This window comes from Rutidosis leptorrhynchoides, unplaced genomic scaffold (assembly GCF_046630445.1).
Source record: "Rutidosis leptorrhynchoides isolate AG116_Rl617_1_P2 unplaced genomic scaffold, CSIRO_AGI_Rlap_v1 contig361, whole genome shotgun sequence".
Taxonomy (NCBI): domain Eukaryota; kingdom Viridiplantae; phylum Streptophyta; class Magnoliopsida; order Asterales; family Asteraceae; genus Rutidosis; species Rutidosis leptorrhynchoides.
The window spans coordinates 1-19,403 of NW_027266599.1; the positions used below are offsets into that span (position 1 = coordinate 1).

At 34.4% G+C, this 19,403-nt stretch overlaps 1 protein-coding gene across 1 annotated transcript; it reads right to left on the reverse strand.

Moving 5' to 3' along the window:
- Positions 1 to 12,280: 12,280 nt before the first annotated feature.
- Positions 12,281 to 17,987, reverse strand: LOC139883156 (uncharacterized). The gene is made up of 13 exons (XM_071867372.1): positions 17,886 to 17,987; positions 16,898 to 17,101; positions 16,628 to 16,809; positions 16,330 to 16,456; positions 16,052 to 16,246; positions 14,247 to 15,701; positions 14,012 to 14,122; positions 13,569 to 13,633; positions 13,381 to 13,432; positions 13,120 to 13,206; positions 12,978 to 13,021; positions 12,803 to 12,856; positions 12,281 to 12,710 (listed from the first exon to the last, which is right to left on the reverse strand). The coding sequence occupies exons 1-13, from the start codon at positions 17,985 to 17,987 to the stop codon at positions 12,281 to 12,283; spliced, it is 3,108 nt and encodes a 1,035-aa protein (XP_071723473.1).
- Between the last annotated feature and the right edge of the window lie 1,416 nt (positions 17,988 to 19,403).

The following is a 19,403-nucleotide window of genomic DNA, read 5'->3' on the forward strand; positions in this document are numbered from 1 at the left end:
ACCACATAACAAAGTCGAGAAATAAACAGCACATAGATAGATATTGCAAATGACAAAAAAAAAAATGGAGTAATTAGGCGTTAAGTTCTGCCATCTGTCTTAATTACTCCATTAATAAGGCGTTAAATTATGCCATCTGTCTTAATTACTGCTATATTGCTATTTGTGCGTTTCAACTCAGTTTTATTTTGTCCTCTTGCAGTGTGTGTTGCCTTCCTGTTATTGGGTAAAACTGATATTAGGATTATTTTTATTGGATCCATATTTCAACCCAAATATTTATTTTTTTTAATTAATATTTCAACCCAAACATACTATCGATGATGTGAGGAATCGTAGTGATTTATGTGTAATGTAACTTCCTAACAGATTTCTTTTTTTTTTTTAAGTAACTTTCTAACATAATAGTATGTCATTATTTAGCTATGCAAATCGATATGTAATATAATAAAATATATATTTTTTATTCTTCAAAAAAGATGTGTATATTTCAAAAAAAAAAAATTACCCAATCATTAAAACAGAAGATTTTTACCTTAGGTAGTAATAGATAATTCGCAAAGATCCGAAGTTATTACCCAAAAATTTTTGGGTGAATTAATGATGAGATCGATTAAAAAGAATAAAATTCATTACTAAAAGGATATCCTTTTTTTTTCATGAAAAATTAACTTAAATATACTTCGGTTTTCCAGTAAAAAAATATGTTTCCGTCTTGCTTCGATTGCATCATTAAACAGCAATTTTCTTTAAATGAAAAGTCTTTATTTTTTTAAATGTTTGTAATAAGACGATGGACTCCAGTCGTACCGAATCCACATAAACCAAACCAAAAGTTTATTTACAGTATTTAGGGTCCGTTTCGTTTGTGATGCTCAAGCATGTTAAGTTTGTTTAAATATGTTTTAAATTGTCTCGAAAAACGTGTCTTTATTAAAAATAGCAAAAAATTCGTTTTTCGAGACAATTTGGAGCAAGCTTAAGCATGCTCGAGCATCCATAAACCGCACGAAACCTTACATTTAGTCACCAACTCAGTGCATTTAATCAATTAGATAGTCATGTTTTTATACGTCATGATTTGAGGAAAAAAAAAACAAAAAACAAAAGCATAAACAATACATGCCCCAGCTTATCTAGATGTCTTTTTAAGATTTTTAAAAAAAAAAAAAAAACTACTACTGTACATGACTTTTATTTTGGAAAAGAAAAATGAAATACTACATGGGTTCAATTTTTTCAGATTCTCCTGATCCGGTCCCTAATCTACGGATCTCATTTTTACCAGACACTATACAAACAAAGAACTTGCTGTGTGTTGAATCACGTTCATCCACAGATATGCATGATTTATAAGATTATACTACCCCAGTCCCTGTATTTTCTATCTAAATTACGATGGAAAAAAAAATGACGGTTAATTAGGAACCGTTGGAGTAAGCATGTAATCTTGTAAAGATTAGTAGCTAGATTACTACACATAGCAGGTCGGTCCAATCAAGCGAAAAGCAGGCCGGTCCAATAATTTCCTTAAGTTTCTCGGTCTGTTTGAATTCTAATGATTTTATCCAATCGGTTCAACCAGTTTCTCTGATGATTGGGATCCATAATTAATATAGTACTAAGAAAATAATTCCTTCAAACGTAATAATAAATCTTTTAATTCATTTATTTTTCAGTTAGGTGCCAACTGTGTTGCACTCATTTGAGCCTTCTTTTTTTTTTTCCTAATGGTAACTAACTATTGTTAATACCCCAATAAGGGAATTGATTAGTGGCCGAACTGATTTGGCCCAGCATGGCCGAAATGCATTTAATGAAAGTTATAAAAACTATTTTACCCTTCTCTCAAATCGTTGACCAACTATATAGATTGGATTTTGATTTGAAAATAATATAAACATCACTGAAATTTCAGAAGTAGAGTGTATTCTGAAGCTAAGGATAATTTTGTGTGTTTACGTGTGAGAAGACACGCCCATTGTTATATTTAGTTCAATTCGAATAATTAAAGATCAGTATAAAATAGTTATTGTTTTACTAATAATTTTTAGGTTTATTGATTGGTTTGAGTAATTCTGGTTCGATGTTCAATCATCATTTTTGATGGGTTATTATTTTTATGGGTTCGATTTAATTTTCCTTTCAATAATAATTTTTTATTTGTTCGTTTGGATTTATTGGTTGGACTAATTTCGATTTTGAAGTTCAATATTTTTTAAGACTTATTATATGATTTGGTTAGAATAATCAAAGATTGATTCAATTTGATTCTTATTTCATTTATAGTCCTTAGTTTCATTTGGTTTGACTACTTTTCGATTCTTTTTTAATAATTTTGAAAGTTTATTATTCGGTTTAATTATAAAGAATCAAATTATATTTCACTAATAATCATTGGCCTAATTTGATTTGATTTATTGATTTCACTAATTTTGATCCTCGAGTTCAATAATTTCGAAGATTAATTATATAATATGGTTCACATTATTGAGGATCGGTTCAATTTTTAGATTCACTTGGTTTGATTTATTATAAATAAAACAAGAACTAAAATGAATCTATCGTAAATAATTTTAATCAAATCATATAATAAGTCTTAAAAATTATTTAATCTAAGAACAAATTAGTGAACCAAATAAAGTTAGTTAGAAAATTATCAGTGAAACGAAAAATAAATTAAATGGACAGTAATAATTAAAATCGACAAAGTAATAAGCGAAATTGAATCGATCTTAATAATTTTAATCAAATCATATAATAAATTTTTAAAATTATTGAATTTGAGAAATGAGATTAGTAAAACCAATAAATCAAACGAACAAATCAAAAACTATTATTAAAGAGAGAACTAAATTGAACAATCCTTAATGATTTGATAGTAATAAGTAAGAAGCTTTCTAAAAACAATTGAATATTGAACCAAGATTTGTTAAATCAATCAATCGAACCAAGTGAACATAAAAACTACTATCGAGATAAGAACTAAAAAATGTAATGATGATTTAGATGATTTCACTCAAAATTTCGATCCGACTCAAGTAACAAAACTGGAATTTTGAAGAGTTATTAAGAGAATAAATCGCTACATAGTTCAGTTCGGTTTAGATGATTTCATTCAAATTTTAATCAACCAATGTCATTGATTAGAATCAGTTTGATTAAATAATATATTATTACTATAAGTCTAAAAGTAGCATAATGCACATATTATTGATTTTGATATTTTTCATACCGAACCCAATCAAATAGTACTGACGGATATTAATCACTTTATATCAACTTACAACGGTTTATTTTCATTTAAACAATTCGGTTCGATCTTTTTTACAAGTCCAATTTGAAAATCACTCTTACCACCGCATTAATTAATTAACTAATAGTATTTGTTATACTTGTGTGAAGTCTAGTCTACCTTATCGTGCATTTAATGAGTTTAATTCACAAATTCCAACAGACTCTCTGTTCTTAATTAAATAAGGGTAAAATAGGTAGTATATTTGGAAAATGACTGATTTTAATCTCATTTCGGATGGCTTCGGCTATCTTATGTCGGCCGTTTATCACTCCCGTAATAATAATATTTTAGGACGCTTTTATTGTATTTAATTTTTCTAATTAGTGGAGGGACCTATGATCACGAGTTCGCAGCCTTCCAGAAGAGAAAAGGTATTTTCGTAAGACTTTTTTTTTTTGAATACTGTATTTTCGTAAGACTTGTCTTTCAAGTATTTTGACAAAGAAATATATATATATATATATATATTGATAATTAAGGAATTCTTATTTAGAGCTCTCTGCTTAATAATTTTCATTAATTAAGGTTTAGGTGTTTACCTAGACTGTATACATATGATGACAACTTGACTAGAGGGCTCCCATGAATTAAGTCTTCATTTTATTTTTTATTACAAGTACTCTACACAATTCTAAAACTTGTCAAACCAATAACCTTTTTTGTGTGTGACGACTCTTTCCCCCCTTTTTTTTTGTACTTTTCTAAACAAGAATCTCAAAATTCAAAATTATGTGGACTAAGTTGATAAATTTTACCATATTTTGATATTATTTCATTATTTATTTTTTCTTTTTCGAAATGATATATTATATCATTCATATGACTTCACTAAATCCATAATAATCAGATCAAATTAAATAATTATTTTGTTTGGAGTGTGGAACTCAAGGCTTTGAAGTTAAATGTCCTTTCGAATAAATTATAAATCTTGATTTAATTCATGGAATATTAATTGCACACTTTCTTGTATTTGTCTTGTCTAAATATTATGATTCGCTTGTGCAAGCCAATAGTTAATTTGATGTAGTATTGTAGAGCTACTACTACCCCAAAAGCATCACGATTCACGTAACATGTACAAATCAAGTCTTATTGAAAGTTGTAATCTAAGTAATTTCATTGGAACATAAATAAATAATTTGTTATATATTAGAAACATGCAGGTTTTGTTTTTGCTGGTCATTATTGATGTACTTGTTCTATCCACAATGACATAATTATTATGAAACAAATTAAAGAATATTAATTATACAATGTTATCCCAATTCTGACGTGCATGCATCAATAAAGATGCTCGGAGCATTATATAGGATGTTTTGGCACATTTAAGAAGTAAGTTAGGCTGTTATTAGGCTATGCCTCTCCATATTTTCTATATATATATATATATATATATAGTTGGAAATAAAAGGATCTACTTGCACAATTTCTTACGTACTCATTTTTTTTTAGCGCAACTGGCAAATGATGGATTTTGCGGATAGTTCTTTAGTTTTTTGCGTACTTGTTTGGTTGATGATATTTTTTAAACTATTTTATATCTTTCCTTTAAATGATTATTATACTTCAGACCAAAAATAGTCGAGATTATTATCATCTAAGGAACGAATGACACATAAGGTGATATGGCTTAGTGTCTAGTTTTTTTTTTTTCCCTTGAAAAATACTAAAAAAAATTTACCCTCTAAATAAATTTTTACCAGTAAGATATTCAATACTTGAGGAATATTCCAAAAGGCATTAAATTAACCATCTAACTTAGAGAAAATTTTAAGTTAACCGATAGATAAGCCACAAAATCATAATCCTGAGGTACTAGAAACAACAACACAAACGCTAGTTCTGTAAAAATATTCTAAAAAGCCGGGAGGTCAAATGATTTGACCTCACTGACCCTGCACTGCACTGCACTAGTTGCTACCAACACAATCAGCTACCTGCTACATCAGCGCCTAGTACGCTTCTTGCTACTAGCGGTCGCCTTTGATGAACTAGGAGGTGCCTTCCTTTTCACAGCAGACTTTACCTTAGCATCATCATTTTCCTTGGCCTTTGAAGAAGCAACAGCAGATTTCGGACCACTACTAGCATTTGATTTGCCAGAACCCCTTGTAGTAGCTCTGCCCTTTGGAGTTTCTACCTTGGACTTCCCTGCTCCTCCTTTAGATTTGGCAGGAGTTTTTTCGTCCTCCTCCTTGGACTTCCCGGCACCTCCTTTCGCAGGAACATCACTTGATTTGGCACTTTTAGGGGTGGTATTGTTGTCTTTGCTCTTGCCAGCAGCCTTGATAAGCTCTTTGGATTTCCCAGATTCAGCTTTACTATCATCTTTGGATTTCTGAGCAGTTTTTGAACCCTTGGACTTGCTAGATGAAGCTCCTTTTCCAGCCTTTGCTTTGATCTTCTTCAGAGGCCTGATTGCAATCACAATACATATCGTCAGGAAGAGTCATTGAAGATTAAAGGCATAAAGGGAGAAGCTATACCCTAGACAAATAAAACATGATAGAATTCCTGAACCAAATCACTTTAACGACTTTAAAATAAATGCTTACAGTTCCGATGAAGATTCTGGCATTGCATCGGCAGCTTCTTCCTGCTAGGAGTACACAAATCCGAGGAAGTTAGCTAGAAGTACGAAAATCAGCTAACAATATTAAGCTAGATGTACACAAAACAGTTAATCACTCACCTCTTCTGCTTCAGAGGCATCTGTATCGAATTCCCATTTTTGCCTTTTAAGATTTAAGATCTCTTCCTCACCGTCAGTGTATGTAACCTGTAAGAAAAGACATTGATGCAGTTCAGCCCTACTTCTGTAATAATTAAGTAGCATTAACCTATCTATATTCAGCAAAGAAATTTAAATTCAAGCATTCGACATTGTTGGACAAGTATTTGTGATAAAGCACAGAAAAGAAACTGTGATCCACTGTAATTTTATAACTCACCCTGTGCTTCTTCTTCACAGAATCATATGAAGCAATGGTCCCACTATAATACCTGAAAATGGAACATGGTAACACATGAACATTGAAGAAAGGAAAAAAGAGCCCAATTTTAATTCAACCAAAACTGGATATGAAAGTTTTTAACCAGTCCACAGGAAGTTAAAGAATCTGACAAGGGGGACAATGTTTCTAATAAGGCCAGCACTTACTTCTTGTCATGTGGCCACCAGACCTTAACCTTTGAACCCACTATATTGTCACCACCATCCTGAAACAGCAGCAGTTACATAAAAGAAGAAGTTATTTAGAAGGTGCTAGCAGACCCAAAAACAGATTGCTTGCACCAAGCTGAAACAAAAAATCTATGTTATATGAAGACGTTTTAAGGCCCATTCCAGTTCGTGTGCATGCAAAGAAAGGAAAAAAAAAAAAAAAAGAAGAATCATCCATGCATGAATGCATACTTCATCAGAAACAGAAACACGCTTTCTCTTAGAATTTGTCTTCGATGTCTCTTCTAGGTGTTGCTTTTCTTTGGCTGACTTAACAGAGGGCTTGGGTGTAGACACCACTTCCTAGAAAGACCAAAACAAATCAATTAGTATTTAAAATTTTTAGAAGGATCAGATGAAAATTGAATTAAGCTAATAAACTGGCACAAACAGGCCAGCCCAATCACCACCACAAGTCCATATGGATGTACCTTATCTTCCTCAGCCCCATCTTTTTCAAGATTTGATCCATCTTCATTATCATCTGACTTCTTAGCTGACTGGTTCAATGACTTTGCTTTTCCATCACTTGGATTCTCGCTCTCTGTTTTGGAAGCATCAATCATAACAGGAGATCCATCGGACTTAGAAGTTTCTTGAGACAGCTTCACAGAATTATCTTTAGTAGATGGTGTGGCCTCTTCATTCAAGTTGTCTTTCTTTTTTCCTGGAGTTTGTTTTTTGGGAGCATTAGATCTCTTTTGAGATCTAGTTCCCTTTCTGCGAGGTGCCTTTCTCATTGAACTTTTTTTGATCTTTCCTTCTGCGTCAATAGTTTCTTCAGTCTGGTTTGGAGAACTAACGTCAGCAGAAGCTGGAGCCTCTTTATCCAAGTTATCTTTCTTGTTGGCTTCATTGTCCTTCTTTCCATCACCTTCTTTCTTGGAAGCATCAGATAACATTTGAGACCCATCTTCAATGGAAGTGCTGCTATGAGCTTTTGTCACTGAATCTTTTTGAGCATTATCTAAGTCCATGTTTTCTTCAGATTGCTTCTCAGCATTATCTTCGGTAGATGGTGCGTCCGCTTCATTCAAGTTCCCTTTCTTTTTAGCTTCAGTTTCCTTTTTGGAAACATTAGATCTCTTTCGAGATCTACTTCCCTTCCTGCGAGATGCCTTTTTCACCGAACCTTTTTTGGTCTTTGCTTCTGCGTCACTACTTTCTTCAGATAGCTTAGGAGAACTAACTTCAGTAGACAGTGCAGCCTCTTTACTCAAGGTATCTTTCTTTTTGGCACCAATGCCCTTCTTTGCATGACTTTCCTTTTTCGCAAAATCAGACAATAACTGATCCACATCTTCAATGGAAGTGTCCATAGTCGCTGAGCCTTTTTGGTCTTTTGTTTCTGAGCCGCTAGTTTCTTTAGATGGCTTCACAGAACTATCTTCATTCAAAGGCTCTTTTGACCGACCCTTGCAGACAAACGACACTATTTTCACAGACACCTTTTTGGGTTTACCTTCTAAGTTGCCCATCTCTTCAGATGGCTTTGCAGAATTCTCTTTATTTTCTGCAAGTCCACTCTTCTCTGCATGACTTTCATCAAGGTTACCCTTTCCTAGTTCACTTATCTGTTTCATATCTTCAGTCATCTTAGCTGAACTGGGCACACCCTTGTTCTCTCTGTCATCTACTTTTTCAGTAGAACCAGCTTCTACGTCTGTCTTCTTATCCACCTCAGCTTCAGCCTCAACTACTTTCTCGCTGCTTATATTAGACTCTGGCAGCTCTTGCTTCTTAGGAGAGCCCAAGGAATCTTCTTGTCCAGTCTCAGCCACACCACTCATAACAGCTGACTTTGGGGATTTATCACTGCTAGGATCCACTTTATCAGTAGTACCTGCTTCCAGGTCTGACTTTTTATCCTCCTGGTACAAACAAAAGGATCTCTAAGTATCCAACATATGATTTTCACCCTTCTGGAATACAATGAGAAAGGATGACAATAGCAGTCATGGAGTGCCATGTGTGTAAAGAATACGCTTAAAAACAACTATAATAGCAAACCATATATTTAAGTGGGAAAATGAACTATTGAACAGAGAACATGCCTGAGCTGTATCTTCAGGCACTTCATCATGGACGGTTTCATCAACCTGCATCAATTCAGCATAATAGTCCAGAGTTATTGAATAATATAGTTTGGTATGTTGATGAGAACCACACCCATTTGATATGCATAAAACTAAAAGCTTCTAATTCAACTGTGTTTGTACAAATAATCTTATTTGGGTTAGTAAGCCCAAGTTCGACCAGGAAACCAGCGTGTGCACAGTTTTTCCAATCAACAGTGATCCGATAGCAACAGATCTGAAATTTCACGAGAAAGAGCCTACAGATTACAGCATATTGTTCAGATATATAGTAGGAGCTTACCACATTTTCTGTGGCAGCATTAACATCATTTTGCTCATCTAGACCAGATTCTTCTCCTACAGGAGGAAACACCATATTGAAATCATCTAATTTGATCTCGCCTTGAAGCAGTAATGGTTTAAGCTTGTCAGATGCAGATTTCAGAACTCTCTCTCCCAATTTTCGCGCAACAGGAAGCACATCCTTAAAGTATGAGAGGCAGTCAGCAAACTTGTAAATGTATGAAGAGAAAAGAAATGGGAGATGATTAGTTGGAGGAGACTGACCTCACTGTTTTTCTTCATTGTACCTATGAGTAGAGACACCAGATCTAAGGAAATATCTTCGCTTTCTTCTAACACAAGGGTCATAATTGTCTCCATCGAGTGAAAGACATTCTCTGAATGATAATCCCTGAAAAAAATGAAAGGAAAAAAATCATTGCAGAAACAATTTAACATAACCTACATTTCAACTAATCGAAGGAAACCTTTATTGCGAGCTAATATGAAAATTTAAGAAAACGACAACACTGTATCAGCAAAACTCAAAGCAAGTGCATAATCACTACTATCAGTATGGCGCCCATACCTAATAGACTTCAGGAAATGGTCGAACATCTCAACAATCAGCGCGTCCAATTCCAGATCCAGCATCACGACACAAGACCTGACCTTGGCAACTGTTTCTAAGATTGAGGTCCTCTTTGCATATGACCGACTAGATATGTCAGATATATTCTCAAAAGATGAAACGATAAGCTGGAAAATTTCCTGCAAAAAGGAGGTTGGACATTATAAGCTGGTGGCACTAAAACTCTACTATTAATACATTCTCTAAATGGTAAAATTTGACAAACCTTCATCTGCTCATCCTCATACGGAGCATCAGGAGCAGTTATTCTTGTTATCTCGCTGATGCAAGAAGCAACGGCAGCTTTCACATCATTGTCTGAATGCTTAAGGAGTTCTTCAGCCACCAATGACTTCAGTGCTGGGTAAAGCGCCTTTAACATGTCCTCTGATGGTGATTGATCGACCTTTGCAAGAAAACTCTCAACTTGCTGCATTCACCCACACACAAGAAATAAATTACGAGACATGTAACTAATTGAACAGGTTCACAATTATGGATTTATGGTAGCCATGTTAGAATTGGAAGACAGGCAGACGATCAATTTTTTGACCATTCAACAGAAACAAACTGAATTTCGGCTATCAAATATATTAGGCAGAAAAGGCAGTCATCCTTCAATAAGAAAAATAAAAGTTCTCCCTACTGCGCAATGAGAAAACAAAAATGCTGACATAGGTTCAGGTGCCCACAAAAACTTGATTAGCCTTGTGTTAAAGAAAAAGAGAGGTATATCTGATGCAGCAGAGGTGTTGCATCCAAAAACATAATGTTCTATCGCTCTCTAGCAAGTATGGAATCCTTATTTTTCTTTGAATCTCTACACAACACAGGAAAAACACCAATTCTTCCCCACACACATCTTGTCTTTCAACGTCACTTCTAAATACAAAAATGAATGCACAGAAAAATAACCTATTTTCACTTAATATAATCTTTTGTCTTTCAACGTCACTTCTAAATACAAAAATGAATGCACAGAAAAATAACCTATTTTCACTTAATATATCTATTACTTCCAAAGATATCCATCATCACACGAATTTAACGTACAACAAAGAATCAAACTGCACTAAACGAAAGAAATACATGCAAACTACGTGCACATAGGAAACATTGTATATAGAAACACCGAGATATCCTAGTGATACCGACTATAAAACCCTAACTAGCTATCTTTTCTCTCCCTTGCTTCTCTTTTCAACCCTAAACAGTAAATATACACCATAATAAGCTGATTTCATACAATTACGTGAGACACGACACAAAAACACAGCATCAAAACCCTAAATTCATAATTCCCATCTCCAGGTACAAATAAAACACCACCCGACAAACAATTCACTGACTTAAAAATCAAACCTTTTTTATCAGTCGGTGAATAACCATTACAAAAAGACCAAATTATGTGTAAAAAAAATTAAGGGATTTGAAGCTACTTACGTCTAGAAGAGGGAGCAGCTCCTCGATCGATTTGGGAGGGTCTTCGAGCCTTCTCCCTGATTCCAAAAGCTGTATCTGCAGCTCCTCGTTAGAAGAAGCCATGGTTTCGCAATCCGAATTCCACTCTGTTTGTTTGTAAACAGAGGATGGGTTGATGATGATGGGGGGAAACAAAAGGCGGGGAGAGAAATGTTAGGGTTTTTGTTTTGATTTTTTGGGAGGGAGAAATCAGAGAGAGAGAGAGTTAGAGAGAGACTATATAATATTGAAAACAATTTTTTTTTATTTTTTTTTCATTTTGAGGCCTCGCATTTATATCTTTTTTTATGAATTCGAGTTTAATCTCTACTCTCGGATCCGCCGTTGGATTTTTATATTCTTGTGGGACTACAGCTTCACAGCCGTTAGATTACGGGGAGTCATAGTTTTGTGTTTGCAAGGAGTCTGTAGTAATTTCTTGAGAATCTATATGATATGCAATTTTTTTATTTTTGGAATAAATAATACTTTAGGAAGTTTTTCAAAATTAAACAATTTTGGTTGTTATTCTCAGGGAAAAGAAGAAAATAATTGCTAGATATCTTTTTTAAAAAGAAAAAAAATAAAAAATTTAGGTAGTCAAATATTTCAAGTTGTCAAGAGTCTTACTGTCCAAAATTAATTTTTAGATTGATTCATAAAATATGTATCTATAAAATATGTATCTGCACAATTTATTTATTTATTTATTTTTAGTTTATCTTGTCTGAACAATTTTTTATCTAAATACATATCTTTATAAATATCTAAATGTAAAAAAGGATAATTATTATAAAATGGTGGAGTATATTCGACTCGCCAATCATAATATATTTTATTTATTTATATGAAAAATTGTTTGAAATCAATAGAGGTGCTGGACTAACATTTAAGAAAGAACAAAAGAATAAATTTACACTGAATTTAAGATGGAAGAAGTATAAATTTAGACACATCCAATATTCGAATGATCCAATTTATGCCATTACCGAACACTATCAAAATGTATATTATTTTTATCATTTTTAGTACATACATGTCTTTTAAGGATGCTCTAGACATAAAACGAACAAGTTCGGAAATTCTCTACTCTTAGAAATACTAAAAATTAGCCGACTTTTTTAGGAAAATAAAACACAATGAGCTGAAAAACACAAATCTCTTAATTAGAAAAGAACAGGAAGAACAATGGCAGTGACAAAGATCGTTCTGTGGTAGAACAAAAATATCCAAAGTTGACAAGAATAAACTAAAAAAGAAAAATGTATCTAAAATGCTGGAAACCACCACCACTACTACTAATGGAATCAATCAGCTCTTGGACGCTTCTTGCCACTCTTGGTCACACTTGCCTTGGCCTTTGATGAACCGCCCTGCGATTGCAACTTCACCGCCTTTGGCGGTGGTAGATCGTCGGAGCTTTCAGAAGCATGGTCGCTTTTATTGGCCTTTGAACCTCCTTTTGTTGCACTCTTATTACCCTTGGTGGTATTGGAAGAAGCCTTATTAGGTGTTGTTGTCTCTACCGCCTTGGACTTCCCAGAGCTCGACTTCTGTTTCTCAGAATCATCCTTCTTTGACTTGCTGCCACTTTTGGGGGTAATACAGTCTTTGCCCTTGTCAACGTCGTCTGCTATTGATTTAGTACAGGCTTTAGATTTCCCAGACTCAGCTTTACTAACATCAGCGGATTTTGAACCTTTTGCCTTGCTGGATGAAGCTCCACCCCCACCAGTCCTAAAAATTATTATTAAGATAGAAAAATGGGGTTTAGCAATCAGCAATGATATGAAGATCGAACATTGAAGCCAAAATAAGAGGCAACTCACTTTTTAGCCTTACACGAAGAGCCGGAAGTTGCTTTAAATTTCTTCTTTAGCGGCCTGATTATAAATAAGTGCAATACTAACATATTAGGCAAGGGCCAATGAAGATTAAAAGCAAGAGGAATAATGGGGCAAGCTAAGAAGAGAAGAATAAGCAAAAACCGAATTTGACACTTACAGTTCAGATGAAGATTCTGGATTTGGTTCATCAGCGGTTTCCTCCTGCTAGAAGTAAACAAAACCGAAAACAAGTTAGCTAAATGGACATAAATAAGATGACAAACTTTTGCAAGACGTACACAGAACATGTAACCATTCACCTCTTCTGCTTCAGAGTCTTCTGTAATGAATTCCCATTTCTCGGTTGCAAGATTTAAAACCTCTACCTCGCCATCAGCATATTTAACCTATAAGTAAAGGCACATATACACATGAGCCCTATTTTTGTAATCCTCGAGCAGCTTTAATCCATCCATTCATATTTTGAACATTGTTGGACAAGAATTAGTGATATTCCTCACTTCTTTCTCAGTCAAAACCAACACATAAAATAGACAGTAATCCGTATTTCTATAACTCACCCTGTGCCTCTTCTTCTTAGAATCATATGAAGCAATGATCCCATCATAATACCTGAAAAATGGATTACAGAACAATGAACAAAGATAAAAATAGCTCAATTATAATTCAACTACACAAACTGGATATGAAAGCTTTTATAAAGACTGATGATGGAGAGGACAATGTTACTAATCAGGCAGGTACTTACGTCTTATCCAACGGCCACCAGACCTTAATTTTTGAACCCACCAGATTATTATCTTTGCTGGATGTCTGAAACAGCAGTTGCAAAAAAGAAAATGATTAAGAAGTTTGAAAAGCAGATTGTTAGCAGTACATCGACACAGAAAATTTATATTATATAAAGAAATTTCAAGATAGTTCATTACAATTTGTCAGCATGCAAGGAAAAGAAGACAAGAAACAATATATACCCTTTTATCCTAAAAAAAACATCCATGAGAGAGGATGCTATGTTTCATAACTCACCAAAAACAGGCACATCCAAAAAGAAAAGAAACTACCAGAGGGGCAAACATATCACACACAAGACAGTTGCAAATTTGGAATTAAGAAAAAGTATCAGCATTACGATGCATTGGAAGCAACCAGCAAGATATAAATTCCTTTTTTACAAAGAAGACTACATACTTTATCAGCACTCGCTGAACGCTTTCTCTTGAAATTCGTCTTGGGCGTCTTCTCTGGGTGTTGCTTTTCTCGGGCTGACTTCACAGAGGGCTTGGGCGAAGACACCACTTCCTAGACAAATGAAAACAAAATCAATTGTCAAATAGTATTTAATTTTGAAAATTGTCAAAGAAATAAATAGAATCTGACACAAACAGGACAGCTCGATGACCATCATAAGTCAATCCTTGCATACCATATTTTCCTCAGCTTCTGAAGCTGTTTCTTCGTCTTTTTCAGAAAGAACATCTCCTCTCGACTGCCTACTTTTATCTTCCAGTGGATTTGATCCATCTCCGTTATCATCCAACTTCTTACCGGAACCTTTCAATGATTTTGCCTCTTTATCACTTATATCCCCGCTCCCTGTTTTGGAATCATCATGCATAATAGGAGATTCAGCAGGTTCTTTATTCACAGACCCTTTCTGAGTATGTCCATCTATGCCCGTATCTTCTTCAGAAAGATTTGCAGAGTCATCTTCAGCAAATCCTGTAGCCTCTTCATTCTTTTTTATTGCACCTCCTTTTCTGGAAGCACTAGATATCTTTCGGGATCTACTTCCTTTTCTGCGGGATGCCTTTTTCACTGAGCCTTTTGTGGCCTTTACTTCTGCATCACTTGTTTCTTCAGTTTTCTTTGGAGAACTAACTTCAGTAGAAGGTGCACCTTTCTTTTTGGCATCAGTGTCCTGCTTTGCATGGCTTTCTCTTTTTGAAGTATCAGATAATATTTGAGACCCATCTTCAATGGAAGTGCTGCTATTAGCTTTTGTCACTGGACCTTGTTGGGTCTTTGCTGCTGAGTCGCTAGTTTCTTTTGATGACTTTGCAGCACCATCTTCAGTAGACGGTGCAGCCTCTTTGTTCACGTTGTCTTTCATTTTGTCTTGAACACCCTTTTTAACACGGGTCTCTCTTTTGGAAGTCCCAGATGGAATTCGTTTATCATCATCATTCGAACTATTGGTAGGTGTTATTTTGACTGGACCTTTTAGAGTCTTCATTTCTGAGTCACTAGTCTCTTGAGGTACCTTTGCAGAACTGTCTTCGGTAGACGGTGCGGCCTCTCTCGTTTCTGCATGCTCAGCCTTCTTGGTATGGTTGTTTTCAGGAAGATTACCCGAGGATGGTGAAACAATACTAGCCGATTCATCCTCTCCTGCTTCAGGTGGCAGAAGAAGATCACTCTCTTTCTCATTTTCTGTCACCTGACCTGAACTAGGAAGATCTTTGCTCTCTCTTTTATCATCCAGTGACCTCTTTGCTTCCTTCTCCACATCCTCTTTGGGACCATGAGAAGGTCCTGTTATCTTAATAGATACAGCTGTTTTCTTGCCTTGGTTATTGGATTTGGTGGATTTATCAGGGCCAGCATCTACTTTCTCAGTAGAATCTGCTTCTGGATCCGTCTTATCATGCACCTTAGTTTCAACATCAACTACTTTCTCACTGGTTAAATGATCAAGTTCACTTGGGCCAGCACCAGTTTTAGACTCTGGAGACTCCAGCCTCTTGGGAGAGCCTGATTCTGCCAAGGAATCTGCTTCTCCAGTCTGTGCAGCGCCATTAACAATCGGCTTCAGGGATTTATCACTGCCAGGATCAAGGTTTTCAATAGCTCCTGCTTCTACGTCTGTCTTTTCATCCACCTGACAGTAACAGAAGGATATATATATTAGACATCTATCTATCATAAGTTTCAACTACAGAAATACAATGAGAGAACATGAAGATGATAGCAGTCATGGGAGGATGAAGTAGATGCACAAAAGCCAATCAAGATGACATAAAAAAATATATTTATGTGGAAAAATAGACTACAGAACGAGAAACATGCCTGAGCTGCATCATCAGGTTCTCCTTCGTCGTTGGTTTCATCAACCTGTATCAAATCAGCATAACCTTTGTGAGAAATCAAGAGTTATGGAGCACTAGCAAAATTAAACACTATTATACAGCTAAAATGTGTGCATTATACAAATATTAAGTAGGAGCTTACCACATTTTCTGTGGCAGAAGGAGTACCATTCTGCTCATCTGGACCAGATTCTTTACATAGAGCAGTAACTAACTCATTGAAATCATCTAATGAGATGCTGGAAGACTTAACAGCTTGCAGCAAGCATTCTTTCACCTTGTCAGATGCACTTCTCAGAACTTTCTCTCCCAACTTTTGAGCAGCAGGAAGAACGTCCTGAAAGTATGACGAGCCATCAGCAAAAATCGTAAAATTTGAGAAAAATGAAAGGGAGAATGACATCTTAGAAAATGACCGACCTCACTGTTCTTCTTCATTGTACTTAAGATTGGAGACAACAGATCTAAAGAGATATCTTCACTTTCTTCTAAAACAAGGGCCATTATTGTCTCCATCGCTTGAACTAAGTTCTTTGGGTGATCATCCCTGAAAATTTGAAGGAAAATAATCATTGCAGAACATTTCCACATATCCAAAATTGTCTACATTTCAACTTATTAAAGTACATCTTTATTACTAATAATATGACAACATGCTGACGAAACATCAGACTCAAAGAAAATGCAAAATGACAACTAGCAGTAAGGGGGCTCATACCTGATCGACTTCAGGAAGTGCTGGAACATTTCAACAAGTAAGGAATCCAATTCTAGATCCAGCATTACGACACAAGACCTAACCTTGGCAACAGTTTCTAAGATTGCGGTCCTCTTTGCAAATGACCGACTAGACATGTCAGATATATTCTCAAAAGATGACACAATAAGCTGGAAAATTTCCTGCAAAAAGAAAGTTTGAAATCATAAACTAGTGGCATTTAAAACTGTACTGGCAAAAACAGTCTCCAAATGATAAAACCTGACAAACCTTCATCTGATCGTCGTCATATGGAGCATCAGGAGCAGTTATTCTTGTTATCTCGCTGATACAAGAAGCAACGGCAACTTTCACATCATCGTCAGAGTGCTTGAAAAGTTGGTCCGCGACCAATGCTTTCAGTGATGGGGAAAGTGCATTTCGCATATTTTGAGACGGTGATTGTTCGACCTTTGATAGATAACTCTCGACTTGCTGCACCACCCATACACAGGATTATAAATATGACGAGACGTTTCATTAATTAAACAGATGCACAACTAATAGATAGTAGCCATGTTAAACATTGAGATACAGGAAAGCATATTTTGACCATAAACATAAACAAATTAAAGAAACATAGGATGGTTATCACAGGTCGGAAGCCATAATTTTTTTACCCCTGAAAAAAAAACCAGAATCCAATATTGGAGGCAATATGAACAAGTAGTTTTCAGAGAAAATATGAATCTCAGTTCTTCAAATATACCAGGATACGCTGAATTCTATCACTTTCTATAAGAGAAGAAATTCAACGCAACTTACGTGCATGTATTAAACATTGTACATAGAAATTTAAAGATATCCTAGCAACATCAAATTCGAATCCCTATTAAACTATCTTCTTTGCTTATTTTTCTCAAGCGTAAACTGTAAAGAAACATCATTATCTCAACATTAAAAGACCAGAATGAATGCTTAACCACGCATAGCTCACTGCAAACACAACTTCACACTATGAGATGCAGCGAAATAACTCAAAACATTAAAACACAACTCACTCGATACATACTTAATCCAATCATGATTTCACGCAATTATATGAGACGCCACAGAAGAACAAAATATCAAAACGCTAAAATCCTAGTACAGATAAATATCGTACGAACGTCATTAAAAAAAAAAAAACTCACAATTCAGAGGCTACAAGTGAGTAAATCAATCACAAACCTAAGAACGTCATTAAAAAAACTCAAATTTAGTAAAAGGGGTAGCTTACATTCAAAAGCAGGATGAGGTCATCAATGGAAGTAGGTGGGTTCTCGAGCTTATTGCCAGCTTCCCTAAGCTGATTCTCGAGCTCGTTCTCAGATATCACCATCTCTTACTCTCCTCTATCTGTCTATCTGCTTTGTTGTGTTACCTCACTCACTCTCTACACAAAAACAAAGTCTGGGCGTACTAGATAGATCTTTCAGAGTCACTTGATCTCAAGCCATTAAAGCCCCCTTGAAAAACACCACAAATTCGAGATACAGAGCAGGGTGATTGTGACAAAAGGCGAATTTTACAGAGAGAAAGAAAGTTAGGGTTTTTTTTAATTTTAATTTTAATTTTGGCGAAAGAGATAATTTTTTAGAAGCGAGAAAGAAGAAAACAGAATTTTCTTTTATATAATAATAAAATTCTAAATAAAAAAGAAGTCTTTGAGCATTGAAAATAAAAATATTTTGTTTTTCTTTTGGCCTCTATTTATATAGGAGAGGTCCAGCAAAAGGGTTTTTGAGGTTTGTATTTTTCTCACTGTTTTATGAATTAGATCCACAACTCTCAGCCGTTGGATCTTATTTTATTTATTTGGACAGAGATTATTTTAAGGATTAATACATATTGTTTTTGGAAATTTAAAATGCCTATGGAAATTTTTCAAATTTTCATTGGATGTATCATGCATGTACATTTCTTTGAGGTGTGGTTGTGGTCAATGGTCATTAGATGTATATATGCATAGGCCATATATAATTTACATTTACCTTATAATAGAGATTTGAAACCTTTCATTAGTTATCTTGATTTGATAGCTAATAGTTGTAATAGTTTAGATTGATTTGGAGATGATTATTCTGAGGATCAATTATATTTGTTAATGCATTTTGTTTTTGGAATAGTTTTTTCTCAATGCTTTAAGGGGGGAGTTTTTTTCAAAATTGTCATTAGATATGAACTTGCAAAGTTTACATACACGGTATACCTTATAAAAGATATTTGAAACCTTTCATTTTTTATTTTTTTTTTATGGTCAATTACTCAATTTGAAACCTTACATAAGTTTATCTTAATTTAGAGTCTTTTGATTCTTCTCTTACAAACAAACAAAAAAAAAAAGTTGCCATTGTTCTCTACATATCAATTGAGAATTATTACATCCATTGCATTTGCACCAAGAGGCAAGATCAATTAATACCATTGATAGAAATTTGAAACTAAATTTTATACAATTTATTTAAGGAAAACACATACTAATTAAATTGGTGTTAGGATCGAGGAGGCACATACAATTATTATTATAAGATAGTTGTAAATTTTATAAAAATTAAGTATTATGTGGTTTGAATTTTTAGATTTTTCGAAATTTGATCTAGTCATTATTATTGTCTAGACAAATAAATTTTTGAAGAATTTAAAAAGATAAAACATCATTTATTTAAAGAAGAGGAAATATTTTATAGACAATAAAAATTATTCAATCGAAAATTTTATTATCAAATCAAAATTTTACATATAATTTTTTGATTTG

Coding starts and splice junctions, on each gene's coding strand:
- LOC139883156 (XM_071867372.1), bottom strand. CDS start 17,987: ATGGTGATATCTGAGAACGAGCTCGAGAATCAGCTTAGGGAAGCTGGC. Junction 17,102..17,885: donor ACCTCATCCTGCTTTTGAAT/GTAAGCTACCCC, acceptor TGGGTGGTGCAG/CAAGTCGAGAGTTATCTATC. Junction 16,457..16,627: donor CACTTCCTGAAGTCGATCAG/GTATGAGCCCCC, acceptor TCAAATTTTCAG/GGATGATCACCCAAAGAACT.